The sequence below is a fragment of the Lepidochelys kempii genome, chromosome 1 (assembly GCF_965140265.1).
Source record: "Lepidochelys kempii isolate rLepKem1 chromosome 1, rLepKem1.hap2, whole genome shotgun sequence".
In the NCBI taxonomy this organism is placed as follows: domain Eukaryota; kingdom Metazoa; phylum Chordata; order Testudines; family Cheloniidae; genus Lepidochelys; species Lepidochelys kempii.
In genome coordinates this window covers 107,704,689-107,727,622 of record NC_133256.1, presented here as the reverse complement: position 1 = coordinate 107,727,622, position 22,934 = coordinate 107,704,689, and the positions used below count along the sequence as shown (strand labels likewise).

Genomic DNA, 22,934 nt, shown 5'->3' with positions numbered 1-22,934 from the left:
AAGGGGGGGTGATGAAAATGTCTCTAAGCATACAGAAACTGCTACAAGGAGAAATTAAAAAGACTGAGACTCTTTAGGCAAGACACATCATAAAAAGTATATAAAATAACATTTAGTATACAGCAAGTAAATGGGATGATCCTATTTACTCTCTCTCAATATAAAAACTAGGGAACATGCAATTAAATTTAAAAAGGCAATGTATTTAAAACCTACAAAAGGAAATTCTTTAACATAGTGCACAACCTGTGGAACTGACTGGCACAATACACCATTGAGGCCAAAAGTAGAGCAAGTTTCAGAAAAGAATTACATAGTTATATGGCTAATGAGACCATCTCCCGTTCCTAAGGTCATGGAAAGAGAGGGAAAGTTATTCCATAATTGTGCAGGATTTTTTGTGATTTCCTTTGCAGCAGCGCCACTGGCTACAGAAAGGATATAGAACTATATGGACCACTAGTCTGATCTGATAGGAATTATTATGTATTCTTAAAACAGCTGGCAATGACCTTTTATTTTAAAATGTTTTATTGTGAACCCAAATTACTTCTGAGATTTTGACGTAGCCAAATTAAATGTTTAAGTACCTGTAATTGGTTTAGTTGATTCTTCAGTTAGTCCGTTAATATTTTACAATTTATACATTTATAATTTAAATGACAAATTACAGTTGTAGAATAACCTGACTGAACCAACACAATTCATCAATACACCACAGAGAGAGATAATAAAATTATATATATTTGTATATTATTGAGATTTCACTGCTGTACAGCAACTGCCATTTATTTAATATTACATCTGATATATATTCTGCCTATGAAATTCATTTTAAAAAACACATGTTCTGGTAAATAAATATTCTTGGAAGTCCATTCAGGTTTGCATTCCTTTTCTGCCTTGTGATCTTGAGCCATTCTCAGAATCAAGAGACAGTTTGGCTTCATCAAAACCAGAACTATTACAATGGCTATTGTCTACTCTACAACACGACGTTTGTCAGGGTGATCTATCCCAGTGCCCCAAATTCAGATTGTGTTTCTTAATAGCATCTCTACAGGAGTTGCTGTGAGGAACACGGGCTAATATGAGCTAAAAGAACTAATGAAATCATACCCATTAGTTTTTTCTGGTCCAGCAAGAAATGCCCAGTGTGCCAAGACTCCAAGCGAACCTGAAAGAAGGTCCCCTTGTCCGCCACATCTTCGGCTGCTTCCTTCATGACTGCATACAAGTACTACAAAGAAACGAAAAACAAAGGGTCACATATACTTACCTTCTGTTTACGTGACATACTACCAGGGCTGTGAGGGCTGAGGAAACACAAGAAACGCAAGGTATGCTAGAAAATTTCTTCTCTGAGGAGAGACATTGTCAGGTTAGAATTTACTTTAAAGAAGACTTCATCTCCCACTTTTAAAAAAAAAAACATCTTTCAATGATTAAAAGCAAAATCATGTAAAAATAAAACTTATCAAGTATGCAGTTTACTTTTTCCATTTCTCTCAGAATGGAAAATAGACTCTGCATCTAGCCAATTTCATATGTAGGTTTTCATGCACTATTAGATTGTATTACCACAGAAGCTCCAATAGGACTGGGTCTCCACTATATGAACCATTGTACAAACACAAAGCACACCATAATCTCTGACCTGAAGAGTTTACAAATCTGAGAAGTGAGTTACAAGGACAGAGCAGGGGAAAGAAATATAATTAGAAACCAACCAACCAACTTGTAGTGTTTGGGTTGTAAATACTGCTTGGATTTTTTTTTTTTTTTAAATAAAACCTACATTGTGGGCAAAATTTGATCCAAGTATCCCTTTCAAAGGTCATAAATAATTATCAAAACACTCAAACATCTTATGGTATCTGCATTAACTGTCCCAATAAAAGGAGGTAGGCAATTTTTTAAAAATTAACAGAAGATTAGGGCACAGAAGATTTCTGGGTCTCTTAACACACTGTAAATTCTCAGGAGAAAGATGCTTTTGAAAATTTTACCCACTGTCCTAAAAGTCATTTAGGAGCCAAAGTCCCATTGAACATTAATGAACCTCAAGCACTTTGGAAAATGAGACTAAGGTTCTTCTGAAATTTTTACTTTGTGTGCATCATATAGCGGACACCATATAAATTACATTAATACCCACTCAGTCTATAGAGACAATGCTTAACATGAAATGACTGTGAGAACAATTTTTTTTGTAACAGAACCCCTGTAACAAGTTTAATATCGGAATCCAGCATCTATCACAACCCTTCCCACAAAAGGTTGTCAGCAAAACTAACTATATTTTATAAGAATGAGGAGAAATTATTTCAAAGCGCTGTTAATGTTCTGTTAATGTAGGTATAGAAATTTAATTTTCCCATTACCGTAATTTCTGCAACTTTAACTTGGCCACATTGCCTGTATTTAGAACTGTTTATTTTTGCCTTTCCTTGTGAAGTGTGTAATGAAATAGTTCTGTTTGTTGTTAAATGTAAGAAACTATACAGTACATGCACCCACAGTCATGTTATCACCATTGTAGAAGCCACCTAGATGATAGAGCACTGGATTGATAGTCAGGAGACCTGGGTTCAAATCCTGGCTCTGCCACTGGCCTGCCAGTGACCACGGCAAGTCATTTCATTTATCTGTACCTCAGTTTTCCCATATATAAAATGGGAATGATACTTACCCTCCCTTTTATAAAGTGCTTTGAGATCTACTGATAAACTATATAAGCAATGGGTATTACTATTTTTATAAATGTTAATTGTGACACCTTTATGTTGCATTACTTTGGGGAGGAGCAGGGGGGAGAGAGGGAAGAGATTGCCTGTGCTTAATAGGTTCCAGGTAGCATTTAAAGTTATTTTCTTATGGAGGTGGGGGAAGGGGCAAGTTCAGACCTTTGCAACTGAGATTTTCTTCTGTTCTTTGTCAACAGTGTTACTATGGAAAGGTTAGGTCACAGTATTAGATTTTGCATTTTTACTCTGAAGGCACCCAGGTTCATGAAGTGAATTCAAGATAGTATGAGCATGCAAATAGTTTAGCTGTAATCTAACTCCTACTGCCCACAGGATCACTTTCCTCCATTCACCACATATTGAGCTGCAAGGGCTCACAAAGCAAATAAAAAGAAAACAAAATGAATTCAGGCACATCCCCTCCTCCAGGCAAACAACCAGACTCACCCTCTTCTCTCTTTGGGCAAGGGTCACAAAGTCTCTCCCAGATCCAGAACAAACAGAATCTGTCCCAGCAGGGAAACAGTTACTTGGGACAGCAACCCCTGCTCCAGTTCTCCAAAGTCTACCTCTGGGTCCTGGCCTTGACTTCCCCAAGATCCCTGAACATTATTGTTCATCTAAAATACCTGAGCTACTCTCACTTGAATTTTCTGCAAGAGGAATCACTGAGCCTTTTTATTTAGAAAGTGGGGCAATTTACATGAAAAATTGGGGAAATTTATTTGCACATCCTTAAACAATAGCATATAAAATCCAGTTATCACAATCACACCCTTTCCAGGTCAGCTCTAAGGCTGTACTCACTCTCTGTTGGTGGGTGTGGCAGAGAAATATACTATGAGTCTCCCTCTCTCCCCTGCCAGTTGTCTCAGCAGTAATCCATTTGGGCTCATCAGGCCAAGCAACTATGCTTTGTTGGTATCATCAAGAGGGCATGGATTCATTAATCACTAACAACATTCTAGCAGATGCCACCACAACATGCCCGGAAGTTAATTTTTCAATCACTCCTGCCTCCACCTTTCCTCTACCCCCGCCAAGACTAGGTTGTGGATGTGTTTCTCAGTGTGTACCATGTGTGTCTCAAGTTTCAAAGGGCAGAGGGTTTTTTTTTTATTAGCTGTGTGACAAAGGTATATAGTTTTGGGGAAAATCTCTCTAATTCTGCTATTCTGAAGATAATATCTCACAGAATTTTCACTGGAAGGTCTTGAACTCTTGGCAGGAGGCAAGATGGAAAATCCTCTGTTCAAAGCTTTTATTTTGGCCATCTGAGTGGCAGCTGAGCACAAGCCCTGCTTATTAGCCGTGTGTCACCATCTGCCACTACCTCACAGCTCCTTAGCCTTCTAGTCAGTTCTGAATTGTGCAGGAGGCAACTGCTCTTCAAACTAAGCCAATTATAAAAGAAAACTATAAAGTAAAAGATTTCTGGAAGCCTCATATGTACACACCACCTAGAGGGTAAACAAAAGCAGACTCCCCACCCCCACCATAAGCAGAGATGATGGGGCACAAATCAGTGAGGAAGCTTCAAAGAAGCAAAATTCCATGTATGTAATTTAAATAATGGGAAAAAGGTACTATCATCCTCACAAGAGTCTTAGTCTTGGAGACTCAGTAACTCAAGATATGTTTCAAGATAAAAGGTTGACACACTGCAGTAAGCGCATTGCAAAAAGGAAAAAAGGCTGATGACCAGTATTAAGACCTGTGAACTTTTTAAATTAAAATAAATAAAAAAGAATGAAATACTTCCAAGCAACAACAGGCAGCATAAACTGACAGACTGGCAGAGCCTCAGACGATATGTCTTTGTGATGCTTTTCCAAAAATTTGGCCAGTTCAGTTAGAGACCTCTTTGACCTTCCCCAAAGGAACTGTAGGGCACCTTGTCTTGGAAACAGGTTCTGCAGTACTAAGAATTTAGATCATGGCTCTTTCCCAGAGGCCAAATCTAAGCAACAGAGCTTTGTAAAAATGGGCAGGGGTGACCATGTGGATGACCTTCCATATACCTTGCATGGAGCAGTGGCAGCTAGTGGCAATGGTGCTGGTCCATCACAAGATAGAGGTGATAAAACTGTTATTAAATGACACAGAAAAGAATTCAATAAATATTTCTGTTCTGTGTTTGGAAAGAAGCAGGATGGTGCACTTGTATCATACAAGGATGAAGTACTTTCCAGACCATTACAGAAGATATTAGACAAGAACTGCAAGGCATAAACATATTAAAATCAGCAGGCCTGAATAACTTGCACTTGAGTCCTAAAAAAGAGTTGGCTGAAGAGATCTCTCACCTGCTGATGTTAATTATAATAAATCCCGGTATACTGGGAGTACTTGTGACACCTGAGAGACTAACAAATTTATTTGAGCATAAGACTGAAAGAAGACTGGAAGAGTGCTAATGTGCCAATATTCAAAAATGGCAAGCACGATGATCTGGGTAACTACAGGTTGGTTAGCCTGACATCAATCCCAGAAAACATAACAGAAAAGCTGATATGGGATTCAATTGATAAACAATAGGAATACAAATTAATACCAGTCAACACTGCTTTATAGAAAATAGGTCCTGGCAAAGAAACCCAATTCAATTCTTTGGAGAGATTGTAAATTTGGTTGATAAAGGTAACTCCATTGATATAATAAACTTAGACTCCTTGTGAAGTGTTTCACTTAGTATATCAAGACACTCATTATAAAACTGGAATTATACAACGTTAATGGAGCTCTTGTTAAACAGATTAAAAAATGGGCTGACAAATCTAAAAAAGGAGTTGTCAATGGAGAATCATCATTGAATAGGGTGTTTCCAGTAGAGCTCTAGCTATAAGCTCAACGCTATTCAACATTTTTATCAATAATCTGGAAGGAAATATAAAACCACTGCTGATAAAAATCTGTGAATGACAGAGGTTGGCAAAAAGGTAAATAATGAGGACAGGGTAGTCATATGGAGCAATCTGTATCTCTCTGTAACCTGGGCCCAGTCAAACAAAATGCATTTTGATACAGCCAAATACAAAGAATGCAGGCCACACCTACAGAACAGGGAACTGCATCTTGGAAAGCAGTCACTCTGAAAAGGAGCCACAGTGGACAAACAAACAAACATGAGCTCCCGGCACAATACTGTGGCAAAGTGGGCTAATGCGATCCTTGGACCTATACCCAGGGGAGAAGTGAATAGAAGTACGGAGATTATTTTACCTTTGTACGTAGCACTGGTGAAACAGATACTGGAACACTGTGTCCAGTTCTGGTGCCCACATTTTAAAAACAATGTTGAAAAATTAAAGGAGTACTTGTGGCACGTTAGAGACTAACCAATTTATTTGAGCATAAGCTTTCGTGAGCTACAGCTCACTTCATCGGATACATGCTGTAGCTCACAAAAGCTTATGCTCAAATAAATTGGTTAGTCTCTAAGGTGCCACAAGTACTCCTTTTCTTTTTGCGAATACAGACTAACATGGCTGCTACTCTGAAACCTGTTGAAAAATTGGAGATGGTGCAGAAAAGAACCACAAAAATTATTTGAGGGATAGAGGAAATGCCTTACAGTGGGAGACTCAAAGAACTCAATCTGTTTCTGATCAAAAAGATGATGAAGAGGTGACTTGATTACAGAGTGTAAGTACATTCACAAAGAGATAACAGGTATAAAGGGGATTTTTAGCGGAGAAAGGCATAACAAGAACCAACGGCTGGAAGCCAAAGCCAGACAAATTCAATTTAGAAGTCAGGTATAAAATTTTAACAGCGAGGATGATCAACCATTGCAACGAACTACCAAGACTAAATGCCTTTTGGAAGATTGGCTTTAGACAAACACAAGTGATTGAGTTCAATACAGGGATAACTGGGTGAAACGTAAAGGCCTGCATGATACAGTAGTCAGATTAGGTGATTTAATGGTCACCTTCTGGCCTTAAACTATATGAGTATATGACATGAGATGATTTGGAGCAAAGACGATCAGTGGTTCAATTGGTCTAGTGGACCTGGTTCATTTCCTGGCTCTGCCATAGACTTCCTATGTGACCCTAGGCAAGTCACTTAGTCTCTCTTGTGCTTCAATTTCCTATCTATAAAATGGGCATTTCCCTACCGCACAAAGATATACTGAGGTTAAAGCACATTAAAAATTGTAAGGTGCTCAGATATTAAGAGGGCACATTAGATAGGAACCCTCAGGCCCAGCTACCATTGCCAAAAAGTTTTGAACTGAAGAAGTTCCTATACTGTAACACAATGGGTGCTAAAAACCCAGAGTGAGACTCCGGTGAGGATGCCATGCTTAGAAAAAAGAAAAAAAGGTTCTCAAACGTTCCAGAAATAATTTCATCATTTTGCTAATATCAAACATGGGTAATTTCACCCTAAAAATCAGGAAGTTAAGTGAAAACAGGAGGTTATAAGTGAGCAGTCTTACTTATAGCACTTGCTGTTAAGGGCATGATATAATCGGAAAAATCAAAATGCATGGAAATATTCAACACAGCAAAACTCAGGTTATTCATACTATGCCATCAATGCTTGATTTTTAAATGTTAATCAGAATGATTAGGTTAATTTTAGATATTCATGTTCATAGTTTTCTTTACTTTTATTTATTCATATTTTAAAATGTGAGATATGGGCAAGTTCTAGCTATGACCAAATGCATAAGTAACACTGGTAAAGATAATGACTAGTGTAAAGATTTAAAGTGAAATATGTATAAGGAGGCTGTAGACCAAGACATGAATTCAGAGTTCTGCTGCAGCTCACGAAAGCCGATGCTCAAATAAATTGGTTAGTTTCCAAGGTGCCACAGGTCCTCCTTCTCTTTTTGCAGATACAGACTAACACGACTGCTACTCTGAAACCTATTCCTGATTATGCTTGTCTAATTCCTGTCTGTAACAGGTCAGGCAAGTCACTTAATTTTCTCTGTGCTTGTTTCCCCATCTACAAACTGCGCATAATGCCTCTTACCCACCTTCTTAAAGTAATCAGAGATCCTCAGATGAAAGGTACTGTAAGTGCAGGTCTCACATACTGTCTGGCCCCAAACAGAATTATATTTCTTCCAAATGTTTCTCTCAAACAACATCAGTTTTCACACATAAATCTTACTTGGCCGCTTCGGATAGCTATCAAGGACCATTTTGCTTCATTAAATGGAAGATTCAGCTTTAAGAAAGTTATTTCAATTTGAATGAAATCCTCAATCAATACATTTATTTGACCTGGCAACTATTAATACTAAATGAGTAACATTTTAACCTTTTCTGTTTTGCAGGTTGGTCCACAAAGGAATCCTGGTGACATGCCCCAGCATGCAAAAGAACGGCGATATAAATGCTAATGACTAGGGCTGGAGTAATCACTCTAGTGATGTGGGAAAGGTAAGCTGGCTTTTATTTAAAGGGTGTTTATACTGTTATATTCCCTAATCACACTTAAAATTTAGCTAGGTCCTTGAGTGTAAGATACCAGTTGTTTGAAAGTTAAAAAAAAGTCTATTTCACTTTAATTTTCCAGTCATCTGTTTCTTTGATGGAGGCAGGAACTGAGGAGCTGCTCTGATGGCAGGTGGTGTAGAACAGTGCCAGGGAGACTACAGGCTGTGCTCAGAATGTATCTTGAACCAGTGCACTGGAACTGCAATCTCTCAATCAGGTCTAGCTTGGGGATGCAGAAAGGGAACAAACATCCTGTCCTCTGTCTGATTAAGAGAGCAGAAGAATCTATTGGATGCTCGAACATTGCAAAAGCAGCCAAGCAAGACAGGGACTCTAACAAGCAGCTGAATAGCCACTTATCCAGCCATAAAGGGAGTAGGGGGAGGATGTGGGACCTTTAATTCAAGGCCTGAGTGGCACTGGACTGGCTCTCATGCCAGAAGGTGGCTTTTTAACCTCTGTTCAATAGCAAGACATTCCCTTCACCTGATGCTTTCCTACTTTCTTATACACATCTCCAGGCAGTAGGAGAGGAACTGGAGAGAGTAGCATGCTGCTGCTACCTACTAGTAGAGGGAGGCTTGGGGAAGAAGCTAGTGGCTACTTGTCAGAGACTCTCTCTTTTCAAGCAATGCTTTGAGGAGAGAAGCCAGTAACTGATATGGGGCTGGAGAAAAACATAACAATTCATTTTAAAAGTCAAAATACAGACACCTCAAGGACCTAACTAAATTTTAAACTTGTTAGGAACAAAAACTGGTATAACCACACTTTATTATTGCCCAGTTCTCCAAAGAATAATAAAAAGAAAACCTTAGAGAGCTGTGCCATATTGAATAAAAGCTGACTTACCTTTTCCCCTTATGCTGAGTACTCACGCCTGCCCTGATCAGTGATGGTACTGATATCACCTACCAACAGAATGGTGGGGCACATCTTTGTAGAGCAGGAAGTCAACAACTGTAGACCAGGCTATAATGTAGAATTGCAAAAGAAAAGAAAAAAAAGTGTATAAAACTTAATTAAAAGCCTTGCCAATTACGTTCACTGGGCAGTTGGCAGTGCATACCTGAAGTTGAGACTTTTAAAAACATTACAACTCCTCTCACTCTCCAGAAAAAACAGTAGAGAATTATTACTGGTTTCTCAGAGAGCTATGTATGTGAATAAACAATTCACAGATCAAAAGGGACCATTATGATAATCTAGTCTGATCTCCTGAATAACAGGCCACAGAACTGCACAAAATGCTTCTGCATCAAGCCTGTATGTTCTGTTTGAGCTTTAGCATATATTTTACAAAAATATCCAATCTTGATTTAAAAAGAAATCGAGTGACTGAGAATCCATGAAGTCCCTAGGTAAATTATTCCCATGCTTAACTACCTTACTGTTAAAAATGTGCCTTATTTTATTCTGAATTTGTCTATCTTCAGCTTCCAGTCACTGGACCTCATTATGTTTTTTTCTGCTGGATTAAAGGCCCCTACTATCAGAAATCTTCTTTCCATGTAGGTACTTATAGACTGTGATCAAGTCATCCTGTGACTTTCTCCATGTTAAGCTAAATAGATTGACCTTCTTTAGTCTGTCACTCAGATTCAAATACCAAAGAAAAAGGCTACTTGTGATGACTATATTTGCCTTACAATCATCTGAACAGAAGTATGCAATTAGCCAATGTAAACAATCGATAAAAAACTAATGCTATCTACAGTTTTCATTGCTAAAAACTAATGCTATCTACAGTTTTCATTGCTACAGGCAGCTGTATCCTCAAAGCTTTCCTCTGTACCAACTAAGTACAAAGTAGCCTGAAAGCTTTATCTTCAAAATTCCAACTTTTACCTTTTCTGTAGCATATTCAGATTTAGTTTTTAAATTTTTTCACTAGATGTGTAAGAGGTAAGGGATGAGGTCCAGAAACTGCAGCATTTAAACAATAAGGATTAGTGTGCTAAATGCACAAGCCGAAGCAATAGATTCCTGGAAGGAGAAAGGTAAGGGATAAAGATTGTTGGAAGATGGCAACTTTAAAAAGTACAAAACCTTTCAGAACATGGAAGTGTGCCTAAGGCACACTTTCCTAATCCGATAATAGGGATTTTCCCCAGACTGGAATCATCATGTGTGTTGTCTCATCTGATGTAATTTTTTTATGAAGCAGCAGAAGTAAAGACTAAAGATCTTGGAAAGACATGGTATGGAGATTGGTCCTTAGGTGCAGCACAAAAGCAACAAGCAGTGTCTCCTCTCTCAATGCAATTTTGAGAAGCAGTTCTGTGGCATCAAGATGCCTCTTAACATTGCCAGAAGTCCCCAGACTCAGTTGGTTAATCTAAAGAACCTCTGTCAACAGGAGATGCACTTTGCAAACTGAATATTTGTATTGGTTATAACCTCTTCCCAGACACGAAAGACAAACAAACATGGACGTTTGTAACAGACATCATATCCTTGTATTAAGCCCAAGACCTGAAGACTGCTTTTTTAGCAACGTCAACAATGCTGCCCGAGATGTAAAAGGACCCAAGAAAGGGAAGATATTGAATATATGGTCTGATGGGACCAATATAACAAGTAAGGGAAGCAACCTAACACAGCTGGGCCTCAGACAACACACATAATGGCTTGGCAATTGAAAAAAGTTGTTTTTTAGAATGAAAAACAAAATGAATGGCTATACAACTATGAAAAAATAGTACTCCATAGAGCCAGAGAAAGGGCCGGGGGAGGGAGGAAGAGAATAATTAGGAAACCTCAAAGACACCAAGCCTGCTCTGAGCTCACTGCACACCTGGTGGTCAGAAGGCACTGGAGAACAGTTGGGGCACTCCCTCTTTTATGGCCTCTGAATCCTGTGTGAGGAGAGAGGGTGGGGGCTGAGTGGCCCCATCTTCTAGAAAATTCTGAGGAGGCACTTATCCAAGGAGTGGGGAGCTACATAGGCAATTTTCAAAAGGAGAACAGAGAGCTATTCCCCCACTTTCCACCATCCAGGAAAACACCTGTATGTAATAAGGAAGCAATGAAGAAAAACAAATATTGCAAAAATCCTACATTGTTCTAAAACACTGTTGGCAACTAACACAGGACAGCCATACACTGGAAGTCAGGATATTCTGACTTCCGACAGTGTATATATAAAATAACTGTTAAAGCGGCATATACACTTGTCTGAAATTGATAGTTCATATCAGCTCCTGTTAGACCTCAGCTATCTCGTTTGTTATGTAAAACATGGTTACAGTCTCACAGGGGGATTACAACATTGTTTGAATTAATTTTCTATTGATTACTAGAAAACTTGGCATCAAGCAAACAACTCCTTTTTTAAAAACTGCTAAGTAGTAATTTAACTTTTTTAAATAGAAGTTTTAAAAGGGGCAACAGTTATCTACAAAGAATTTAGCAAAAATGTTGCTAAGTCTAAAGTATGTGGCATGTACATTAAGTCTAATAGACATGAGTGATGTATATCACTGCCTGCAGAGTTGTTGATAAAGAGTTTACAGATCTACATAAGACGATGGGCAACATCACGTGACGAAGCAGCTGATGGAGCCATTCAATACATCTTCATTCCTCAGTCACATCAATACGTAGTGAAACAACTAAGTTTCCCTTGAGTAAATACATCTGGAACTAGTTTGTTAATACTTTGAACTTATAACTGCACTCCTTTCATCTGAGGATTTTAAAGAACTTCACAAAAATTAAGCTTCTCAACACGCACGTGACATAGATAAGTATTATGCCCATTTTAAAGACGGGAACAAGGAAGTTAAAGGACTTGCACATCAAAGCCACTAAAAATCACACACACTTTTTAAGCATCAAGCTTCAAAAGATATCTAAAGTGCTGTGCAAAAACGTATCAGTCAATCCTTGAATCAAATGAATCAGCTACAGCTGGACCACAACTTTAAAAAAAAAAATCATACAGCTGAAGACTTCACTTACCTTTTTCTCCATCTGAAATAAGATCTCGTTCTCCTTTCTGAACAATTGTCAAATTCCCCATGGCTTGACTGAGCCGTAACACACATCCATGGTGATCATTGCTATCCACAGGATCTCTAAGCTACAACACAAGAATTCCATACAGAATAATTCATTTTACCATTAATGCAAAACCAAACAATTTAAGCCTATGAAAAAAGATTTGTTATTCAGTCTTTCTATACTTTTTTATATTCTTTCCATTCATCCATTTTGTGCTGCCGAAAAAGAAAATGGTTATAAAAGTATCTTTTTTTTGCTTGCTTTAAGGATGTGCCAAGCAATGATCCAGTGTTGTCATGACAACTATCACATGCAGATTTACTTATCCCCACGATGCTTTTTACGTAGCTAAGGAACAATATGAAAGTTTGATACAATATCAACAAATATTTTTTGAAAGATGAAACAAACACATACTTATGTATCACCAAAAAATTAATCAGCAGCTCACCATAGCTTCATAAAGTCTGCTAAACTCCATATAGTTTGGAGTAAGAATGGCTCGCTGGTAACCTTGAATAAGAGAGGGTTGTTGGGAAATGAGCCACAATCCATCCTGCAGAAGACAGTTAAAAAAAGAATTTATTTAATAGCTTTTTAAATGTCAGACAAATAAATGTATGAAAAAAAAATACTTACAGCATCAATGACAATAGGAATTCCTTTGACCTTGGCTTTTTCTATAATACCCTGCAAGAAATGCAAATGATTTTAAGACGCTTGCTATGTTAACTCCCAAAAGATCTAAATGAAATTCAGCAGTTTATTTCAGTCTAAAAAAAGCTGCCTAAGGAGTCTGGTCACACAGATCACCATTTCAAAGAAAAAATTAAAAACATGGTTAGAGAAGACACTTCCATATCAAATTTGTGCATTTTACAGACAGAGATATCTTCTAATTGCTAGCAATGCAAATTTAGTAGGACGTCTTAAAGATAAGCTGTACTCTTTCTGGTTCACATTTAACCAGCAGCAATGGAATCCTGCAACTGAAACTAGGATAATATTTGTGTTGATGTGTGAATGAGAAAATAATCCAATTCACACTCCCATAGCTGTACTGGCTTCAAAATGCTAATAAGTAAAATGCAGTAAAAGAAAAGGAATAAGATGATGACTAAATAAGTTCAGGAAATATATCTGCCGAGCAAGACTGTGTTAAGTTTAGTCACTTTTCTGACCATAACCACACTGTAATACGACTGTGTTAATAACATACCTTGTGTGACAAGACAGACATGAAATGATTTTACACTAGCAGAATGAGTTTAGAAACAAACAGGAAGGGTGGACTTTTATTTGCAAAAAGAAAAGGAGTACTTGTGGCACCTTAGAGACTAACCAATTTATTTGAGCATAAGCTTTCATGAGCTACAGCTCACTTCATCGGATGCATACTGTGGAAAATACAGAAGATGTTTTTATACACACAGACCATGAAAAAATGGGTGTTTATCACTACAAAAGGTTTTGTCTCCCCCCACCACACTCTCCTGCTGGTAATAGCTTATGTAAAGTGATCACTCTCCTTACAATGTGTATGATAATCAAGGTGGGCCATTTCCAGCACAAATCCAGGTTATCATACACGTTGTAAGGAGAGTGATCACTTTAGATAAGCTATTACCAGCAGGAGAGTGGGGTGGAGGGAGAGAAAACCTTTTGTAGTGATAATCACCCATTTTTTCATGGTCTGTGTGTATAAAAACATCTTCTGTATTTTCCACAGTATGCATCCGATGAAGTGAACTGTAGCTCATGAAAGCTTATGCTCTAATAAATTGGTTAGTCTCTAAGGTGCCACAAGTCCTCCTTTTCTTTTTGCGAATACAGACTAACACGGCTGTTACTCTGAAACCTTTTATTTGCAAAGTTTCTTGCAACAAGTACATACCAGTCCAAAAATAAACTGTCTCTCTGTCCCCTCATTAATCACTGAAAGGCAGCAGTGATTAATAAAAGCTTTTAGAATGTTGTTTGTCGTTGGCTTATGCACTGACGCTTGAGGATTTAGATCTCCCCCCTGCCCACATATAATGTAACAGGGAATGTTATCTAAATGTCTAATAATTTTTTTTAACCCTACTAAGCTTGTGTTCAGATTATATCACACCGCCATGAGCGCCACAGGTTAATTATGTACAGTAAAAACTGTGTTATCAGAAGTGCCGGTTAATAAAGTGCTGGATATCTCCCAATACAAAATCAATCAATCAATCTAGTAACTGACAACCTCCATTTCCCCAATGTGCCGGATAACAAAGCTTTTACTGTATTGTGTAAAAAAATATTTTATCATCAGTTTTAAATTCACCAAATATACTCTGTTCTTGTACTATGAAGGAGAGCAAATAAGAGTGTCCCAATTTGTCTTGTCTATCATCATCATCACCACCACTACTCCCATAACCACATTGGTTGTTGGGGCACCATCACTGATAAGCCATTAACCAATTGTCTCCACCCCTGACGATTGTGTGTCAGTGCTCGAGTCTCCGCGAAGTCCGTTCCTGTCCACTCTTATGTTGTCAATCCATCACTTCTTCTGTCTCTTCTTCTCCTCTTCCCCTGTACTGTCCCTTGGAGGATGATCGTGGATAGGCCAGTGAGCTTGTTACATGGCCGTACCACTTCAGTTTGCACTTCTTCATGGTCGTCAGGAGGTCTTCATATGACTTGGAGCGTTGGGTGATGTTGCAGACCTCTTCATTAGTGACGTGATCAAAGTAGGAGATGCCCAGGATTTTACGGAAGTATCTCATCTCTTCTACCTGTATTTTCCATTCAAGTTTTGCCATAAGGGTCCATGTCTCGCACACATACAGAAAAACTGAGATGACCAGTGCGTGCAGCAGTTTCAGCTTGGATTCCAGAGAGATGTTCTTATTCCTCCAAATTGGCTTTAGCTTTCCCACTGTTGCTTGCGCAGTTCTTGCCAGAATTTCTGCCTTTGATCCTTCATCAGTGATGACTGCCCCCAAATACCTGAACTGTTTCGCTGTCTCCAGCTCTTGTCCACTGACAGTGATATGTGAGCTGATCCCATCATGTACGTTTATCATCAGCTTGGTTTTCTCTGCACTGATTTCCATACCGTATTTTGCAGAGCTTTCATCCAATCGTTTCACAAAATTGGCAAGCTCATCTTCGTTACCTGTCAGGCCGGTCAATGTCATCAGCTAAGCGAAGATTTGAGATTGTTTGCCCCCCAGGGCTGATTGTGCATATGTGATCTTCCAGGGCATCAGTCATTTTGCGCTCCAAGTAGATGTTGAACAGCGTGGGTGAAAGAAGGCAGCCTTGCCAGACTCCAACAGTGTTACAAAACCACACTCTTATTGTGCCATTGACAAGAACTGTACTGCTGGCCTTGGCATACAGTTGTTTAATGGTAAGAATAAGCTTAAAACCAACACTGTACTTCTTCATGGTTGCTCAGAGAGCTTCATGCCATACTCTGTCAAATGCCTTTTTGAAGCCAACAAAGACATGGTAGATGTCCTGCTGATGTTGTAAGTACTTCGCACATAGAACATGAAGATTAAAAATCTGTTCCATGGTAATTCTTCCAGCACGAAAGCCAGCCTGTTCTTCAGCAATGATATTCTCTGCTTGTGGCTTCAATCTGTTCAATATGACTTTCAACATCAATTTGCTGGCATAGCTAATTAAGCTTAAAGTCTGGTAATTTTGACACAAGTGCAGGTTGCCTTTCCTTGGCAGAGTGATGATTAGTGACTGTGAACACATGGAGGGCCACTCATCGGTCTGCCAGATCTTGGTGAGTACATCTATTACTATTTCTACTCCAAATTCCTTCAGTTTGGCTGGGATGTTGTCAATACCTGTAGCCTTTCCATTCTTGAGTGATTTCACAGGTGTCCCCACTTCTTCACGCAGTACTGGAAAGTCATCCTCCTCTTAAATCTGGGCTGTCCAGGACACTAGGATCTCCATTTGTCCGGTGATTGTATACATCAAAGCAGTAATTTGTCCATCTGGACAATCGAGATACAAAAGGAGCACTTAAAGACAACAAAGTCACTTCGGAGAAACTAAATGAATTCTTTGCTTCAGTCTTCACAGCTGAGGAAGTTAGGGAGATTCCCAAATCTGAGCCGTCCTTTGCAGGTGGCAAATCTGAGGAATTGTCATAGATTGAAGTGTCATTAGACTAGGTTTTGGAATGAATTGATAAACTTAACAGTAACAAGTCACCGGGACCAGATAGCATTTACCCAAGAGTTTTGAAAGAACTCAAAATTGGAATTACAGAACTATTAACTGTGATTTGTAATCTGTCCTTTAAATCAGCTTCTGTACCTAAAGACTGGAAAATAGCTAATGTAACACCAATATTTAAAAAGGGCTCTAGAGGCGATCCCAGCAATTACAGACGGGTAAGTCTAACGTCAGTACTGGGCAAATTAGTTGAAATAATAGAAAAGAATAAAATTATCAGACACATAGAAGAACATAAATGGTTGGGTCAAAGTCTACATGGTTTCTGTAAAGGGAAATGTCTTACTAATCTATTAGAGTTCTTTGAGGGGTCAACAAACATGTGGACAAGGAGGATCCAGTGGACATAGTGTACTTAGATTTCCAGAAAGCCTTTGACAAGGTCCCTCACCAAAGGCTCTTACTTAAATTAAGTTGTCATGGGATAAGGAGGAAGATCCTTTCATGGACTGAGAACTGGTTAAAAAGACAGGGAACAAAGGGTAGGAATAAATGGTAAATTTTCAGAATGGAGGGGGTAACTAGTGGTGTTCCCCAAGGGTCAGTCCTAGGACTTATTCATAAATGATCTGGAGAAAGGGGTAAACAGTGAGGTGGCAAAGTTTGCAGATTATACTAAACTGCTCAAGATAGTTAAAGACCAAAGCAGACTGTGAAGAACTTCAAAAAGATCTCTCAAAATTAAGTGACTGTGCAACAAAACGGCAAAAGAAATTTAATGTGGATAAATGTAAAGTACTGCACAATGGAAAAAATAACCGCAACTATACATACAATATGATGGGGGCTAATTTAGCTACAATTAATCAGGATAGAGAAATTGGAGTCATCGTGGATAGTTCTCTGAAGACGTCCGTGCAGCGGCAGTCAAAAAAGCAAACATGATGTTAGGAATCATTAAAAAAGGGATAGAGAATAAGATGAAGAATATCTTATTGCCCTTATATAAATCTGTGGTACGCCCACATCTTGAATACCGCGTACAGATGTGGTCTTCTCATCTCAAAAAAAATATACCGGCAGTAGAAAAGGTTCAGAGAATGGCAACTAAAATGAGGGGTTAGGAATAGGTCCCATATGAGGAGAGATTGACGAGATTAGGACTTTTCATCTCGGAAAAGAGGAGACTAAGGGGGGGAATATGATAGAGGTATAGAAAATCATGAGTGGTGTGGAGAAAGTGAATAAGGAAAAGTAAAGTTATTTACTTGTTCCCATAATATAAGAACATGGGGCCACCAAATGAAATTAATGGGCAGCAGGTTTAAAACAAATAAAAGGAAGTTCTTCTTCACACAGCACACAGTCAACCTGTGGAACTCCTTGCCTGCAGAGGTTGAGAAGGCTAGGACTATAACAGGGTTTAAAAGAGAACTAGATAAATTCATGCAGATTAAGTCCATTAATGGCTATTAGCCAGGATAGGTGAGGATTGGTGTCCCTAGCCTCCGTTTGTCAGAGGGTGGAGATGGATGGCAGGAGACAGATCACTTTATCATTACCAGTTAGGTTCACTCCCTCTGGGGCACCTGGCATTGGCCACTGTCAGCAGACAGGATACTGGGCTGGGTGGACATTTGATCTGACCCAGTAAGGCCATTCTTATGTTCACCTGTTGATGATGTCTTTCTTCTGTAAGACTGTTCCCTTCTTTGTCTTGAATTGCATTAGCATTGGTCCATCTTTCCTTCGTCAGATCTTTTACAATCTGGAAGATTCATTTGCTATTTTTATTATTGATACATTCTTCAATTTTAGAGCATTGTTTTTCTATCCATATCTCCTTGGCCACCTTCATTCCTTTCTTGATCTTTCTGCCAATCACTCTGTATTTATCAGCTCCCTCAGTGCGATTCTCGTCTCTCTTGAGTTCTCTTCTAATGTCACACATTTGTAGTATTTCATTTGTGACCCAAGGTTTTTTCTTCTTACAGTGTATCCCAAGAATGTCCATTGCTGTCTCATTCATTACAGTGTTGAATTACAGTGGTCACTGTTTCTATGTCTTCCTCCAGAGCAAGCAACGGAGCAAATTTTCCACCAATCATTGCTTGGAATGACTCCGCAATGCTTTGGTCTCTAAGTCAAACTTGATTCTGCTGAACTTTGGCCTAATTATTTTCCTTAGCTGCAGCAAAAAGTTTAGCATGAGGTTGTGATCACTTCCAGCATCAGCACTGGGGAAGCTCCTTGTTTTAGCTCTGTTGATCCCAGAACGAAATCAGTTTTGCACAATGTCGTCATCGATCTGACTGTGATGAAAACCATCAGGTGCATGCCATGTTGATCGTCTGGATGCTTTATGTACTCCTAATGCATTTACACGGACCAGATTGTTATAGCTGGCAAACTCCAAAAGTCTCAATCCTCGCTCATTGGTTACCGCATCACAGAAAGGGCCACAATAATTTTGCCAGTCTGCGTGTGCATCAGTACCTACTTTAGCATTCCAATCTCCCTGTACAATCAAGATATCTTTCTTGTGTACCTTATCAATGATATCTTGGAGCTGATTATAAAAATCTTCAATTTGCTCATCGTCATAGTCTGTTGTAGGGGCGTAGACTTGTACTACTGTGATATTGAACGGTACAGCCTTTAGACTGATGGAAATAAGCTTGCTAGATATTGGGTTGCATCCTAATACTGTATTCTTGATATCCTTATGCAGAAGAAATCCTACACCGTTGATATGTTTGTCCTCTCCACTGTAATAGAGTACATGGCCTTCCTCTGTTAGAGCCTCTCCAAAGTTCTTCCGTCTGACCTCAGAGATTCCTAGGAGGTGCCAGGGGTATTGTTCCATTTCATCTGTGAGTTCTTTCAACCTCCCTATTTGTCTCAATGTCCTTACATTCCATGTGGCTATGGTAACGTTCTCTTCCACAGAGCCTCTTTATTGGGATTACACCAGTAGTATACTTGTCGCGTTCACCCTGGCAGGAGACGGTTGGCATGGTCATTAACAACCCAAGCTGCAACCAATCCGGTATGGACATGGGTGACTTGCTCATCATATGGTGTGTCTTGGGCAAATTTTTAACCTGGGGGAGCCCATCCCTCTCCAGGCAGTCCCCTTTTAGTTGCCTTTTACGACATGCAGGAGCAGCAGTGGGGACTATTCGGTTCCCAAGCCCACAGGGGGTATACTTGTCTATACTATTTGTTATTTTATATTGATCTATTTCTTCACCATATTAAATAGCTCTAACACTTCCATTCTTTTAACGATTTTCCCTAATGGTCTTTGGACTCCCATCTACTTCTGATATTGCTGACGTGACCAGAACTGAACACAGTGCCCATTTTTTGCATACCCTAACACTTGTTTTTTGTCTGATCGCTGCTGTGCAGCAAACAGATGTTTTGAGGGAGCAGTCCACATTAACACCCAGAGGCTTTTCTTGAATGCTTACTGTCAATTTAGAACCCTATGCTGCCTATAAAAAGTTCAAATTAGTCTTTCCAACATGTTTAACTTTTAATTTGTTAAGGATTAATTTCAATATGCTGTCATACTGTTCATTTACCTTTTTTTAGGACCCAGCAAAGTTCTTCAATCTTCTCATCTCAAGCAATCTAAATAATTTTGTACCATTTACAAATTTTTACCACCATACAAATATAGCTACTAATGATCTACAAGAGTAGGTAAATTTAACAGTGGTTCTAGTATGGAGCCTTGGGACCCCCACCCTGCAATTTTCTAAAAGAGATGCTCTAGTTCAAGCAGGAATTAATTCAGAAAAGGTCTATTGCCTGTGTTATGCAGGAAGTCAGAACGGATGATCATGGTGATCCCTTCTGGCTCTATAATCTATGAATTAATCTTTTGGAATATTGAAAACTGACTATGTATTCCTACTTTTTGCTTTCCTGCAAAGACTTTATGAAAGTCCAAATGAAACATACCGACATGCTTTCCATTATCCATTATTTTGCTGAAACACACAAAATTCTAGTAGATTTGCACAGCATGATTTTCCTTTACAGAAGCCATGCTGGTTTTGTCCTTATATCATGTGCATTTACAATTATATTTGGTTGCTTTAATCAGTTCACTTGGAAATAAAGTAAGTGTTTTGTTTAATTCCCAGGATCAACCCTAACATTTTCAGAATATAACACCATCAATTACTGCAATCTGGTATTGGAGCCAGTTTTACATGGACTGCATATTTTTGTATCTCAGTCACTTCATTCTTAAGCTTCTTCAGTACTCTGGGATGATCACCATTCAAACATGATGACTTACTGCTACTAACCTAATCATCGTTTGTTTCAGAACCTCATCTTTTGATCCCTCAATATTTTGACAGTACCTCATGCCTATTACCTGAAAAATTAGATATAGGGTAGACACCTCCCCAATATATTCTGTGGAGAAGACTGATGCAAAGGTACCCAACAGAACCACAAAAATCCAATCTCACCTTCAAACACTACTCATCTTCATCACAGTAGTAACTCGGAATATTCAGAAGACATCTAAATGGACTCTCTTCTCCTCTACACAGAATACAACGTACCGTAGCAGTTAAAGGTTAACTCCCCCATTCAGAACAGAATGGGACCACCACCTACTTACAGGGTCTTACTTTGGAACCTTATTAAGTTATTTTATATGCCAACATCACTAACTATTTCACTGTTGACAAGTCAAAGCAAAAACACCCAGCTGCTTGAAACAGCTCAGCTGGGAATGAGCTGAAATAGCTCAGTTAGGAGAGCATTAGACTGAAGATCTAAAGGTCCCTGGTTTGATCTCGGTTTCGGCAGATGATTTTGGGATAGCTCAGTGGTTTGAGCATTGGGCCTGCTAAACCCAGGGTTGTGAGTTCAATCCTTGAGGGGGCCATTTAGGAATCTGGGGCAAAAATTGAGGATTGGTCCTGCTTTGAGCAGGGGATTGGACTAGATGACCTCCTGAGGTCCCTTCCAACCCTGATATTCTATGATTCTATGACACACAGTACTTGTCATGCTCCAATACTCTTATTTATTTGAATGAACATTCAAAGGCAATAAAACAAGAATTAAAAAATGTAAACCTGTCTACCAAAGATCAAATATCAAAATAATTTAAAATGTTTACTACTATTAAAAAAATATGGTAACTGTCATTGGAACAAATAGAACACAAGATACCAAACACCCTCTGGGCGGAAACACATCTTCATGAAAAACTCATGAGATTTGCATATTTAAACCAGTGTTCCCAAGAAATTTTTATTGCTGCTGAACCTCAATCTAAAACAAGGTAATTTTCTATAACACCCTCTGAGTCAGAAGCACCTATTCTGAGAAGAACCTATGTAAAAATGGCACCCTCTTGATCAACAGATCTGTTCCTTTTCCTTGGGGATGTTTAGTCTACGGAAGAGAAGAATGAGGGGGGATTTGATAGCTGCTTTCAACTACCTGAAAGGGGGTTCCAAAGAGGATGGCTCTAGACTGTTCTCAGTGGTAGCAGATGACAGAACAAGGAGTAATGGTCTCAAGTTGCAGTGGGGGAGATTTAGGTTGGATATTAGGAAAAACTTTTTCACTAGGAGGGTGGTGAAACGCTGGAATGCGTTACCTAGGGAGGTGGTGGAATCTCCTTCCTTAGAAGTTTTTAAGGTCAGGCTTGACAAAGCCCTGGCTGGGATGATTTAACTGGGGATCGGTCCTGCTTTGAGCAGGGGATTGGACTAGATGACTTCCTGAGGTCCCTTCCAACCCTGATATTCTATGATCCTATAGTCTATGTGTGCTGAGGGCTTGATCTGGCTTGCAGAACCTTTAATAGTGGTAAAGATTTAAACAACAGAAAGAATGAACCCAGCTTGATTGAGGGGTATGTCAACGCTGCAATAAAAGATCACAGCTGGCCTTGGTCAGTTGACTCAGGCTCACGGGACTTGGGCTGCAGGGTTAAAAATTGCAATGTAGACATTCATGCTCAGGCTGGAGCCTGGGCTCTGAGATCCCCACAAGGAAGGAGGGTCTTGGAGCCTGGACTCCAGCCCCAGCCTAAATCTCTACACATGTCAGCAACTTATGTGTTACCCTGGATTTGAGGGATGTGTACCACAAAATATTATCAAGCCAACTGCAACCACGTTATGTGCATTCAGCCACTATTAATTAATAAAAGAGAACACTGCATAGTTAAGGTTTAATTGGAAAGCAGGCTTTTAGAGGCAAAGTCAAAACTAGCTGGCAGTTTCTGCTAATCAGAATGGGAGGAAGGGAAAGAAAAGTAAACAAATGAGACTGAAAACCGTGGTGGTTAGGAGACCTTAAGTCTGGGCCCCTCTAATATTAAAAGTTTATTGAAAGTTAGGAGAAATGATAGCTCATAGTGACCTCCCTGCTGGGTTATGTGTTTTGTAACAATGTGTTATAAAAAGACTAGATAATAGAGTGTAATTTGGAGCAGTCCTCCGAAGTCAACTTGAGACATTTTTTCCCCGACATCTTTTCTCCCCGGCAG

At 39.1% G+C, this 22,934-nt stretch overlaps 1 protein-coding gene across 10 annotated transcripts in view; it reads right to left on the bottom strand.

The window, feature by feature from the left end:
- Positions 1-22,934, bottom strand: part of NAXD (NAD(P)HX dehydratase) — a 72,209-nt gene that overhangs the window by 10,440 nt on the left and 38,835 nt on the right. For 8 of the 10 annotated variants that reach the window (XM_073349808.1, XM_073349792.1, XM_073349783.1 and 5 more), the window contains 4 exons: positions 12,854-12,904; positions 12,666-12,770; positions 12,173-12,293; positions 1,120-1,240 (listed from right to left, as the gene is read on the bottom strand). In XM_073349808.1, coding sequence (XP_073205909.1) covers positions 1,120-1,240; positions 12,173-12,293; positions 12,666-12,770; positions 12,854-12,904 — 398 coding nt within the window. Of the gene's footprint in view, positions 1-1,119; positions 1,241-9,061; positions 9,182-12,172; positions 12,294-12,665; positions 12,771-12,853; positions 12,905-22,934 lie in introns of those variants that run through there. The other 2 variants (XR_012159579.1, XM_073349769.1) reach the window with 2 other exon arrangements.